The sequence below is a fragment of the Elephantulus edwardii genome, unplaced genomic scaffold (assembly GCF_000299155.1).
Source record: "Elephantulus edwardii isolate Elephantulus edwardi_28Jun2011 unplaced genomic scaffold, EleEdw1.0 scaffold00021, whole genome shotgun sequence".
NCBI lineage: Eukaryota > Metazoa > Chordata > Mammalia > Macroscelidea > Macroscelididae > Elephantulus > Elephantulus edwardii.
In genome coordinates, this window is record NW_006399771.1 from 3,175,063 (window position 1) to 3,188,211 (window position 13,149).

Consider the following 13,149-nt stretch of genomic DNA (forward strand, 5'->3'; position numbering starts at 1 on the left):
TTATTATTTTTGTGTGAGTGTACCGTCAAATCAGATCTGACTGGTACAGGAGGAGATTGTCCCTCCTTCCCCGGCAGAGCATCTGGTGGATTCGAACGGCGCGCCTCTGGGATTGTAGTTGCAGCTCCTTGCCACTAGGCCACCAGAGCTCCCCTTGGTTTGATTTTTTAACTTGCATCCTTGGATCTGATGGCAAACAAAGATGCTTGAAATGAATTTTGATAGGAGGAGTTCTGTAGATGAAGGGTTATATTGATGGTTGATTAGAAGGTTAGATACATAGTTGGGTTAAATGAATGAGTAAATGGATAAATAGTGAAATGAATAAATGAGTAAATAGATAATTGAATGAATAAATGGGTAAATAGATAGATAGGATCATGAGTGATAAATAAGGGACTTGGATAACCAAGCTCTGGTGGCATAGTGCATAGAGAGTTGTGCTGGTAACCCAGAGGCTATGCCTCTCTTAAGGTTCTAATCCACCTGTGACTGCTCACAAGAAACATGAGCACCTCCTCCCATGTTATTAATTTACAGCCTCACAAACTCAAAGGAGCTTCAGCTATAAATCAGTTACAGCTCATTGGCACTTAGTAATGAGTAGGTGGTGACTAAGTTTGTCAAAGAATGAGTGAAAAATACACAATTGAATGAATGGGCAAATCACTGAACACGTGAGTGAGTGAATGTGGCCATATCTTCTGGGCTCAGACAAAACAGGGAAAGCTCCTTTACTTCATGTAATTGGGTTGTTCTCTCATTGCTCCTTTGTCCTGTGGAGGACTTTGAGACTTTAGCTTTTGATTTCTGCTTCCCTTCAATGTGAGAAAAAAAACAAAAACAAAAACAAACAAAACCAATGCCCCACCCCCGCAAACACACACACACACACACACACACACACACACACATACACAAAAGCAAGCTAGGAAAAACACACTGTCAATAAAATAAAAAATATATAAAGAGGATAGAAACATGTTCTCAAAGTGAAATTGCCCCCTGTGGGTGGACTCGCATCTTGGATTCATTCTCCTAAACTGAAACATGTGAGTGAAAGACTGGTGATTAGTACAAGGAGCCTTCACACGGCCTTCGTGAAATATTCTAACCGCCACGTGTCCTTCCAGCTCATGGAATCATCAGGATCATTTCCCAGTCCAGTGGGTTGAGTAAGACCACACTCTTCCCTTCAAAAATCAACACCCTGAATTCCCAATCCAAGGACTCCCCCGAGTGGTCTGGGGAATAGTCCTGAACAGACTAGGATAGAAGCCCCAATACAGATTCCATTTTCTCAAGAGAGAGACATGAGGCAGGGACCAGAAGACAGAGCTGATCTTAAAAAAGATCTTAAAAAATCACATTGGAAAGGGTGGTACTAACAAATGAATGGATAGAGAAGCTGTGATATATTCACACAATGGGACACTATGCTACATTGAAAAATAAGGAACTCATGCAATATTATTCAAAATGGGTGAGCCTGGAAGACATTATGCTGTGTGAAGTATCTCGGTCACAAAAGGACAAATACTGCATGGTGCCACTGTTGTAGAATGGGACTGACATCAGGGTTGGGGTAAGACTGAGAAAAACTGGATAGATTATGTATATTGCATTGATGAGGGAGAGAATAATTTAAAAGCAATATATGATAGGGTATTATGGTTATCACAAGAGTCTAGAATGAAGATTGCGTAGTGGAGTGTACTTGGGGTGGTGTGAGGAGGGCAGGGGGATTGTATGTATACCAAAGAAGGAATCTTTCTTTTGCTTTTGAAAGAGAGGAGCGAACTGGGAAGGGGGAGGGCTGGGCAGGGAGAAAGGTGCAACAATGAATGAATGGAAATCCAAAATCTCTGTGTATGTTCATTAAAATTAATAAAATAAAATTTTAAAAAAAAGAAAGAAAGGGTGATACTGATTCTGTCCACGCACATGAGCTAGATCATTCGTCAGAATCGATGGTGGGGTGAGCTCAGCTGCTAAACACCCTCGTGTATTGCCGACAAGCTGAGCAGAGAAAGAACACTTGAACTCTGTCATCTCCACCCCGGTCTCTCTGCTTTCAGAATGCAACTCACGATGTCTCTGGCCAAATAAAGCCAGACTCTGTCCGACTGTGAACATGTGGTGAAGAGAACAAGGTGCAGCCCATTGGTCTCGGCAAGAATCCACTTACTTTTTATCATATCAAACCCAAATTCCTCTCCAACCTGGCATTTCTGATAAGGGTTAGAATTTGTTTGATGCCAGGGTGCCAGACTCAAGCTAACGGTTGATGATCAAATGGGAAAGATTTTATCTCAATCTGCTAGAAAGGAAGAACTTTCTAACAGAGTCCTTTAAAGACTTAATGGAATGGCCAGGGAGGTGAGGAGAGCCTTGACATTGAATCTAAGCATCAGTAGGATTGCCTAGATCCAGGCAATGGACCATGGATCAGCAATATCAGATTTATCTAGAAATTTGTCAAAATTCTTACCCAAATCCAGTCAACGAGACTCTATTGGGAGGGACTCAGGAACACAAGTTTGAACAAACTATCCTGGGGATTCTTATTGTACAAGAGACTGGAGAGATACTCAAGGACTTCTCAGTTATACCATTTAATAGCTTGGCTACTGGGCCTCTTGTGCTGAGTTTTCCAGGAAGTCAGGGACCCTCTAATCCAGGAGACAAGAGAGGCTCCAGGATAGTAATGTGGTGGCGAGAACATACTTGCCAAACTCCCTGGGCTGAACGACTCTTGACTCAAACCTTCCCCCTATACCTAAGAGGATCCGAGGACTAGAGTCACAGTGGGGAATGACTGGGGTCACTTCTTACTCCTCTACATCATCTCAGAAAACGTGTGGAATCAGTCATCTTTGCAAGTTCAGAGCCTTCCCTTGTCAAGGCTAGAAGTAGGAACATTTTCAATTCATCTCTGGCATGCCCTGTACCTGAAGATGACTTGAAAAAGTCCTGTCCCATTCCAGAGGCAGCCTTGGGAGAAATAAGCAATGCTCTTGATTTTTTTTTTTTCCTTTCAGGATCTAGTTTATAAAAAGGATGGAAGATATAGCACAGTTCTAGAAAGCTCTTCATCTGCCCAGTCACCAAAATAACAGGAGATTTACACATGTGGGCTGTGGCTTTCATCGACACACCCTAAGGGGCTCATTGTCCTTCCTCATTGTGTTTCCATAGAGAAGTAACACATACTTCAGTGTAACACACACACCTCACAGCCTCCTCCCCAGGGCATGGGAATCACTCCTCCCAGAGTGTGGGAAGAACTGAGCATGCTCATCTCAGCGGTCCTGGTCTCTCCTTCATCAGCTTCCGGGAAGACAATTCCCTGGCCCAGAGCTAAAGCAGGTGGGCCAGCCTCTACCACCCTGGTGATGTTAGTAGCTACCTAAGGCTAGGTGCCTAGGTGGCCCAGTGGACTGACTTCTGTGACTACCTAAAAACCTGGCAGTTTTTATCCACCCAGTTTTGTCGCAAAACAGTGCCCTGGAAACTTGCTCCTATAAAAAGTACAACTGAGTGAACTCGACTGGGCCATTCTACTACGGCACTTGGGGTCGTCATGAGTTAGCATTGACTGGATGGAAATGTTTTCTGGTTTGTGGTCACCTAGAAGTGGGGCAAGAACTTGAGACTTGAGCTACAACTTAATCTTAGGGTCATCGTGAGAAACCTGCGGTGGTCCCTCATCCAGGCCAGGGTCTGCAATCAGTTACAGCAGTCAGAGGCCATGTCTCCCTTGAACTTCTACTGGGTCCTGCACAGCCCAAGGATGTTCTGTTCCTGACACTGAGGCAGGGCTCTCCTGGGACTCCTCCAGTTCAGTGGCCTTGTTTTCACAGTGCCTTCCACTGAGAACCTCTCCCCTCCCTACCTCACACCCCCAGCTCTGCCTGTGATTGTCTGTGAAGGATCAGCATCAATGCAACCTTCTCCACCCATCACCTTTGGAGACCTGCTTCTTCCCTCCACTAATGCAGCACGTATCTCCTGTATTCTGACCATGACCTGCGGTAAGAGATACTGTGTATATGGACAAACACACACGGTTGTCACTGTAACAGACAGACAAATGCCACAAAACTGCACTTAGTTTACTACACAAAATGTGCTTTATTCTTATCTAGCCTGTTTCACAGGTTGTTGTTGTTTAATGCCGTTGAGTCGTAGACGACTCATAGCGACCTTATGAACAAACAGTCTGAGCACTGTTAGTACATAGAGTTTCTGGAGGCAAGCCATTTCGGAAGTGGATGTCGCTCCTGCTTCCAGGTTTCACAGGTGGGGGGGACAATTCACTAAACTCACTTTATTAACAGTTTAAAAACCTCATAGTTTGCATTTAGTTCATCTGACATACTTTGGACACATTGTAAGGAGGGACAGGTCCTTAGAGAGGGACATCATGTTTGGGAGGGTAGAGGGACAGCGCAGGAGGGGAAGGCCCTCTATGAGGTGGATTGATTCAGTGACTGGGATAATTGGGATGGGTGTGTCAGAGGCAGTGCGATTGGCACAGGATAGAGCAGGGTTTAGGGCTGTTGTACATAGAGTCGCTATGAGTCACAAGTGACTCAAGACACATAACTACAACAGCAACTTAATTACTTGATATGAAATTTTCTCCAAAGAAATGTCAAGTTAAGGAGAGAAATAGGCAAAATATGTCTCTGTCTCTATCTCTATACCTATAATCACATTTAAAGTTTTTGACAGCATTTATTCAATGAGACACACACACACACACACACATCAACATTCAAAAGTAAAATATTTGCCATGGAATCAGAAAGGACTCTTAGTTGACCTTACAGTGAAGTTTTCAGAGGCTAAAAATCTCTCATAGGCAGATATTACTCATCTTTCTCCCTCGGGACAGCTAGCGTATTTAAAGCACATATGGTTGGGTTGGTAACCCAATTCCTTATACATAAAGCCAGAGTTTCCTCACACACACATGAACACATGAGAGAGAGAGAGAGAGAGAGAGAGAGATTATCTCCTACCTCTAAGTGGATACTCAAGAAACTAGTGACCTTAGCTGACCCATAACCTGTCAGTAACATGTACAGAATACGAGTGATTGAATACTAAATCTACATTATTTATTCTTGCCTCAGGCCAAGGACACAGTAGATATCCATACATGGTCAACTCTTGAACTGAATTAGAAAGACTGAATGAAGTCCCCAAATCTATTAAACCCATCTGCTTTTCTTCATTTCCTCCCACCTTCTTTCCCTTACTAATTAATTCTTCAGTATATATTTAATAAAGACCCCACTGTGTGCCAGGCAGAGAGATGGCATTGGTCTTAGCCTGATTTTACTTTCTCTCAGATTGGCTTCCATTGTTAGTCTGCATCTTAGTTCGATCCTTTCTTGAGGCAGATGCTTTGTCTTCCATACATGGTGATAAGAAGTTCTATCTACGTTTCTTGACTAATTTCACGACACTGCTTGCTGGTCACCCTGCCACCATCTTCACTGTTAATATCATGGTCAAGAACTCTAGGAGTACCAGAGAGAATATGAATGCATTCTTCCAAAATCAGTTGCCAAATGAAGCTTTTCCAAAACTCACGCTTACTTGGCCATGGAACACACCTTCGACGTGGTGACTCTCAATAAACTTACCTCTTAGTACTGTCTTCCTACACTGACTCAGAATTTTACCTCAGAACTTATCTTGACCTTTGGAACAACTGCAAACATAATGCAAGTGAAAGAGCTACTTGTATATTGAGGCTCGTCTGCCTAGAAGCCATGAACCCAGCCGCCATGCTGTGAGGGAGTCCAAAGCACAAGGAGAAACTATGTGGAAACTAATATAAATGTTCCAGTTTACAGCTCAGACTGAGCTTCCAGTCAGTGGGCGGCACTGACTGCCCGTCCTGCATATGCACCATCTTGGAATCATGAGAGATAATAAAATGGTTCTTTTATTTAATTCATTACATTTTGAGGTGACTTGTTACTACCTAAAAGACTGAGGAGGAAATCATCTCTCAATGCTGTCTTTTAAGCTCCACATGGACCACACAGGATCCATCCAAGCGGGATGGTGTTCCCATGAGGTTCTTCAGGTTAAGAATCTACATGAACGTTCTCCTGAGGGATCAACAGTAGAAGATAGTGTCATCTAAGTCCAGAATGCTAGTGCTAGACAGACTCTCATAGGCTCTCTGAGTCGTGTTCCTCTTACCAGGGCACCAAGACTCTGGGAGCAATTCAGCATCATAGCCAGGGAAAGACAAAGTCTAAGATAAATCTAGATACCTTCTAGAGCATCGCTTTGACTTAAAAATTAAGAAAGGGGAATGAATGATGTTATAGTAGGGCAAATAGTAATGTTTTAGAGAGGTCTACAATATGGGTATCAAGTTTTACTGTCGGATCCAAGTTTACCACACATTTATAGGATTTCCCTTACAGTACATAGATTTCCCCTCATTCTCTGGTTTCTGGTATTAGGGGAGCTTTGGTGAAGTGGAATGAGCTCTGATTGCCTTAAACCCTCTTCTACTGCCGATGGGGAGATTCAGGCTTAAAAAATCATGTGAAGGAATGGTGGTGGTGTTGATTGCTGTTGACTCAAGTACAACTCATAGCGATCCTATGAACAAAAAGCCTGAAGCATTTCTATAACTATCATCGTTTCTCCGAGTTCACAGAGTTTCCTGAGGCATGTTGTTTAGGAAGTGGCTGCCACTCTTGCTTCCAAACCTGTCTGTGAGACACACCCCCCTCAATTATGATGAAGTCCTACTCTCAGATGTGTAAACATGACATTGTTAGAAAACAAGGCATTTGAAGGTGTTATAATTAAGTGAATGTGAGTCAATACTTAATTGGGTGAGTCTTAATTGAACTTATGAAAAAAGGAGAAAACACATTGAGCAGGGAGTCAGAGGAAAGACATCTGGAAACCAAGGATGCCTGTACCTACTAGAAAAAGAGGAGAGAGACAAGGAACTAGCCAGCACCTTGATCTTGGACCTACAGCCTCCAGAACTATGGGTTGATAAATTTCCATTCTTATAAACCACTCAGCTGTGTTTTGTTCCAGCTTTGCATGTCTCGCTCCATCAACCATTTTACCAATTACAAGGTTATAACCAGGCAAAAAGAGTAAAGTTTTTGAGGGAGCCTTCCAGTGGAAGCGGAATGACAAGTCCATTACCTTTCCTGAAGTCTTCACACCTTTCCAAAGGCTGAAAAACAGGATGATGACCACCACCATGAGGCACAGCAAGAGCTGCCACTGCGGCAGGCCAATGTCGTGGATCCCGTCACTCTCATGAAGGTGCAGGACGCCACGCCTGCCGGACGAGGGAGACACGGGCAGAGGAAGTGATATCAGGACCCAGCAAGACTATGAGCCCAGACCAGTCCCTACAAGTGCAAGTGAAGACAGGGACCAAGTGCTTCTGCTTCTCTCCCCCCTTGTGTCCCAGGACATAACATATTCATCCCCCACTCAGGTCAGTCATAGACCCTGCCCCAGAATGCTAGGTTCCCTGGCCTGAGAAAGGGCTGCTCTTTCCTGCAAGTAAATCATCTGGGAGACTCCCAGCACAGGCTGCTTTAAAAAGGTGCTTGGGGTGAGCTCCGGTGGCCTAGTGGCAAGAACCTATACTGCAATCCCAGAGGTGTGTGGTTCAAATCCACCAGATGCTTTACTGGAGAAGGAGGAACAATCTCCTCCTGTACCAGTCAAATCTGATTTGACGGTACACACACACACAAAAAAAATAATAAAAATAAAAGTTATTTAAAAAAAAATAAATGAAAAGGTGCTTGGAAAGGAATTTAACCTAACAAAAACCTGCATGCCTACTGTGTGCTTGACCCAGGAAGATGGCTATGAATAAGACCTGACGTTGCTGCCTCCACAGAGTTCAGTCCAGAGCAGAGCTACTCAGCTGGGGGTAGTGTTCCCCTCAGAGCACCCTGGGTGATGCCTGTGCCCTGGTGGTTCAGTAGTTACCAGCTCAGCTGCCAACCGGAAGGGTGGGCATCTGAACTCGCAGCCCTGGAAACCCTGAGGGGCAGTTGCACTCTGTCCAGTGGGATCTCTCTGAGTTGGAGTCAACTTGATGGGCGTGTGTGGTTTTTAGTGTGGAGTTGCCATGGAATAACTCCTCAAAAGCATTACTCTGCCAATTTTCTGACCCCCAAATCCCAAGAAACTCCTGTTCACTTAAAAACAATGGTTCTCACTTGAAATAGTGATTTTTGCTTCTAACCTCCGGACAACACCCTGGAGGTATGTGACAACGTCTGGAGTCAGTTTAGGTTGCTACAATTAGGGGGTCCTGTTGGTATCTGGTGGATAGAGGCTAGGGGTACTAGTGCACAGGGAACCCCTCCCGACAAAGAGGCCACTGATCCAAGATGTCAATTGTTGCTCTAGAGAGAAAATCTAGCTCTTTCCAAATCAGGGGCCTTTCACAACCGTAGCCCTGTGCCAGTTCATTGCCAGCCTCACCACACCCTTTCACTCCTGGCAACAGCGAGATACTTGACATTCCCGGTCATTTGATACTCTAATTGTTCTGTCTGGGGACCTGTTGTTCCTCCAGCCTAAATGATGTATCCCAGCCCAAGTTGTCCGCCTGGCAAACTTGATTCCATCCTTCTGGTCTCAGTAAAATGGACTGATACAATCGCCACAACATTGGGCTTGCCAAGTGCTGGCTTTGAAACTTCCTAAAAGGGCTCTAGGGTCCGGTCAGAGGGACAACAGACCTCTGAAACATTGTATTCAAATTTTGTAAGTAAACAAGTAGAAAATTTTTTAAAAAGAGGGGGAAAGATAAAAAAAAAAAAAAAGAAGAAGGGGAACTCTGGTGGCCTAGTGGCAAGGAGCTGCAACTACAATCCCTGAGGTGCACGGTTCAAATCCACCAGATGCTCTGCCGGGGAAGGAGGGACAATCTCCTCCTGTACCAGTCAGATCTGATTTGACGGTACATTCACACAAAAATAATAAAAAAAAAATTTAAAAAAAAGAAGAAGAAAAATAAAGGTCATATCACTGTTGCCGGAGTGATCTACATATCATATGGGTGGAAAAGGCCAAACATGAACATCATCAACAGTCATGAAGATAGCACAGAACTGGGTAACCTTATACCTAAAGGAGCTCTGGTGGTCTAGTGGTAAGAAACTGCACTGCAACTCCAAAGGCTAGTGGTTTGAAATCACCTGTTGCAATCTTCTCCCATGCAATTTACTGCCTCTGAAAACTCACTAGAGGGTCAGCTTTGGATTGGTTCTGATGCAATGATAAACAACATCAAGGACCCCAAAGGTCAGAATAAACCTGATAGCAAATCATAATAACTCAAAGATGGCCTCCCTTGAGCAGTCATCAAGCGCTATCAAGTAGGTTCTCTCAGAAAGAGGAGAGAGGGCGGCTAGGAGGGGCTGATCAGCGGACAAAAAGAAACTGGTACTGAACCTCTGTCCCCTCTAATTCCATGAAGCATGGTCCAATCAATGTTTAGCTAACATGACTATTGAAGTCATGGTCGGCAGAGGACCAAAAAAAAGGTACTACATCAGCTTGTTTGCTTTGAAACTCCTTGCAATGGTTCTAGGGTCAGGTAGACAACTTGCCCCCACCAGGCCCTGGTGACCTGGCACTGCATTTAAAGCCCACATCAGTGTGGCAGGGTCGTCTAGATAATCTCTCGGGGGAAAGAGTCACGTTCTTGAGCCAATTGTCCAGAAAAGAATGAGCATCCAGCCCATTGCCCACACCTTGGGGAACTGGTATAAAGAATTTGGGTTTGTTTTAATGTTTACAGCAGTGCAGCAAAAATGAATCATCGTTAAGCATATGGTCCAAGGTTTCCCAAGTCTAAGGGCCAAACAAGCTGTTTCTCACTTGCCATTAAAGTGCAGAGGGTCAGTACAGGGTGAGGAAGACTTCTCGCCCAGAACAGGTCCGGCACAGAGGTTTTCTCTCCCACACAAACATTCATGGGAGTGCCATTTACAGATGAAAAGACACACAGAGGGCCCACTGTGGGCTGTTTGATTTCAAGCCCAGAGCCTGGGGAGTAGAGAGGTTTTGTTCCTTCAAATGATGTGCTCAGTTCATCAACTTAAATGAATACAAGATGGTCACAAAATTGGCCAGGAGGATCTAAGGGAAGGGAGGGGGGACCTAGCTAGCCTCCTCGGAGCTGGCACTAGGAGTATCCACTGCTGGGTTTCCAGTTACGGAGACTAAAGATGAAACATCTGGAAGACAAGGGGCCTGCTGCCATTGTTGTTGTTATGTGCCATTGAGTCGCTTGAGACTCACAGCGACCCTATGTACAACAGCCCTAAACCCTGCTCTATCCTGTGCCAATCGCACTACTTCTGACACACCCATCCTGATTACCCCAGTCACTGAATCAATCCACCTCATAGAGGGCCTTCCCCTCCTACGCCGTCCCTCCACCCTCCCAAGCATGATGTCCCTCTCCAAGGACCTGTCCCTCCTTACAACATGTCCAAAGTATGTCAGACGAATCTTCAGAATCCTTGCCTCCAAGGAGTAGCCTGGTTTAACCCTCTCTAGGATGAATCTGTTTGTTTTCTTGGCAGTCCATGGAACATTCAATACTCTTCTCCAGCACCACAGCTCAAAGGCATCAATTCTCCTTCTATCCTCCCTAGTCATTGTCCAACTCTCTGATGCATAACAAGTGATTGCAAAGACCATAGCCTGTATCAGGCGCACCTTAGTCTCCAGAGTGACACCATTGCCCTTCAGTACCCTGGAGAGGTCCCTAACAGCAGACTTTCCCATCGCAATACTTTTTTTTAATTTCCTGGCTGCTTTTTTTTATTTTCTGGCTGCTGCCATTAAAAAAAATAAATAGGCCCAGAGCTAACTTGGGAGTTAGTGCTGTACATTAGAAAGCACACAGCCAGGGCAGCAGGTAAGAAAATCCACAAGAAATGTTCATATACACCTGCAGCGACCCCATACTCCTACCCCAAATATGGCCCCACTGGGCACTCCGAAGGAGCTCTGTTGACACAGTATGGAGCATATTGTGCTGCAAGCTACAAGGATTAGTGTCTCTGTTGGTTCAAATCCATCAGCTGTTTCCCAGAAGAAAGACAGAGAGACGTCTCCTCCTGTTTAGATTTACAGCCTCGAAAACTGACTCGACAGTAGTGAGCTTGAGATTTTTTTTTTCCCATTGAGGTGGAGACTCTCACAGGACAGAGAAGAACAAAGATTTGAGAATCGGCTGATAGTCTTGAATCAGGCAACTTGGCTTCAGATCATGGCTCTGTCATTTACTTTACATTTGAGCCTCCACTTTCTGATCTGTAAAATGGGAATCATTCCCATTATTTCCATCAATAAGGAAAATGATATGGGGTTTGGCTCAGTGCCTGCGGTGGCAGTGAAATTTTAGGGGAGGAAAAAATTTGAAGGAGAGGGTGAGGGGGTTGTTCGGTAAGTTTAAATGTTAAAAAAAACAAACAACCAAAAACACAAAAAAAACCCCAACAACAACACAAACCTGTTTCATTCTGCTCCCTGCTACACCCTCAGCCTTCCAGGCACACCCATGAGAACACCATTCTCTGCCACATTCTTACCCAAACTGAGCCTGGAGGAAGTTTAGATCTGTAATTAAAGTAACCTGGGTTGTAAAACCCAAATCACATCTCCCTCCTGCTGGGTGTCTTGGCTGGGGTATTAAGACATTAAGACGTCAGTGGAAGAATAAAATAATAACTGGACTGGAGACGAAGCTATTGTTTTCCATTTTTCATTTATAAGGGCAGAAGTTGCCAAGAGCAAAAAGAAAAATGATGCCTTTTCCTTCACAAAAAGGATGCGAGGGAGCGCGGGAGATTGAACATTGGACACAGCAACAGCCTCTGCCCCAAGGTTCTATGCCCCTCACAATGCATGTGGACCTCCAGCACAGACGCTCTGAAGTCCTGGAACTTTCTGAGCCCACACTCCTCAGGAACGAGTGAAGGAGGCCCTAGAACTGCCATGGTATGACATCGAAGAGATGTCAAGTTCACCCCAGCACAAGTCATGCTTTGCAGCAGGCAGGAGAACACAGAGGCTATGGTGGTGTTTCTCAACTGCAACTGGACATCAGAGTCATCGAAGGACCCAATGCCCTGTCTACATGCAGACCAGTGAAATCAGCATCTTTGAGTGTGGGGCCCAGACTTCAGGAGCTTTTAAAGCTCACAAGGTGATTCCAATACGCAGCCAATGTTTAGAATCACTAGGCTACCTGTGAGTTTGGGCCTTGGAACAAGAACACCTTTATTCAAACCCATTTCAATGCCTCTTCTAATCTGTAGGACTTTGGGACATCATTTAACTGGTTTATGCCTTGACTTCCTTATTTTAAAAAATGAGAATAGTTCCAGCACAGTGCATATAGGTCTCTGATCAGTATTTTAAATTTGGATAGAAAAAACACTTTGTATACTGGCTGGGGCATAATCTTAATGGAATAAAATTGAGTTGTGATTATGGCAACATTTCTGAGTAAATGACAGCCACTTATAGGAATTTAGGGAGTTCTGGTGGCCTAGTGGCAAGAAGCTGCGCTGCAATCCCAAAGACATATGGTTCAAAGCCACGAGCTGCTCCACAGGAAAAGGCTGGGCAATCTCCTCCCGTGTGGTTAACTGTCTCTAAAAACCTGCTGGAGGATCAGCTCTGGGTCGTTTCCAGCTCAACAGTATACAACAACAACACAGGAATTTAGCAGCTCTGCTGACTTAGTGGTAAAGAGTCATACTACCAACCCAAAGGCAGGCAGTTCGAATCCACCAGCTGCTCTGTGGGAGATTTACAGCCTCTGAAAACCCAGTGGAGGGTCTGCAGTGACTTAGTTCCCACTCAACGACACATCATAACAGAGGAGTTACAGCGGTGTAATGGTTAAGTAATGGCACCAAACAGAAACAATATAACTGCTAGAATTCAAAATAACACAGAGGCTAAGAGGGTGAGCTCTGCACTTTTACAGCCTGGCAGGATGGAGAGCAAGGTGAGGACAGTAAGGCGTTAGGGTGTAAAGTTTAGGCAGGCACCCTCTCAGGGCCCTGCAGATGCAAGCTGCATCTTGGCTGT

At 44.7% G+C, this 13,149-nt stretch overlaps 1 protein-coding gene across 2 annotated transcripts in view; it reads right to left on the minus strand.

Moving 5' to 3' along the window:
- The window catches only part of SLC6A2 (solute carrier family 6 (neurotransmitter transporter), member 2), a 51,119-nt gene that overhangs the window by 16,435 nt on the left and 21,535 nt on the right, over positions 1–13,149 (minus strand). For both annotated transcript variants that reach the window (XM_006882522.1, XM_006882521.1), the window contains exon 5: positions 7,204–7,342. In XM_006882522.1, the coding sequence (XP_006882584.1) occupies positions 7,204–7,342 (139 nt within the window). The remainder of the gene's footprint in view (positions 1–7,203; positions 7,343–13,149) is intronic.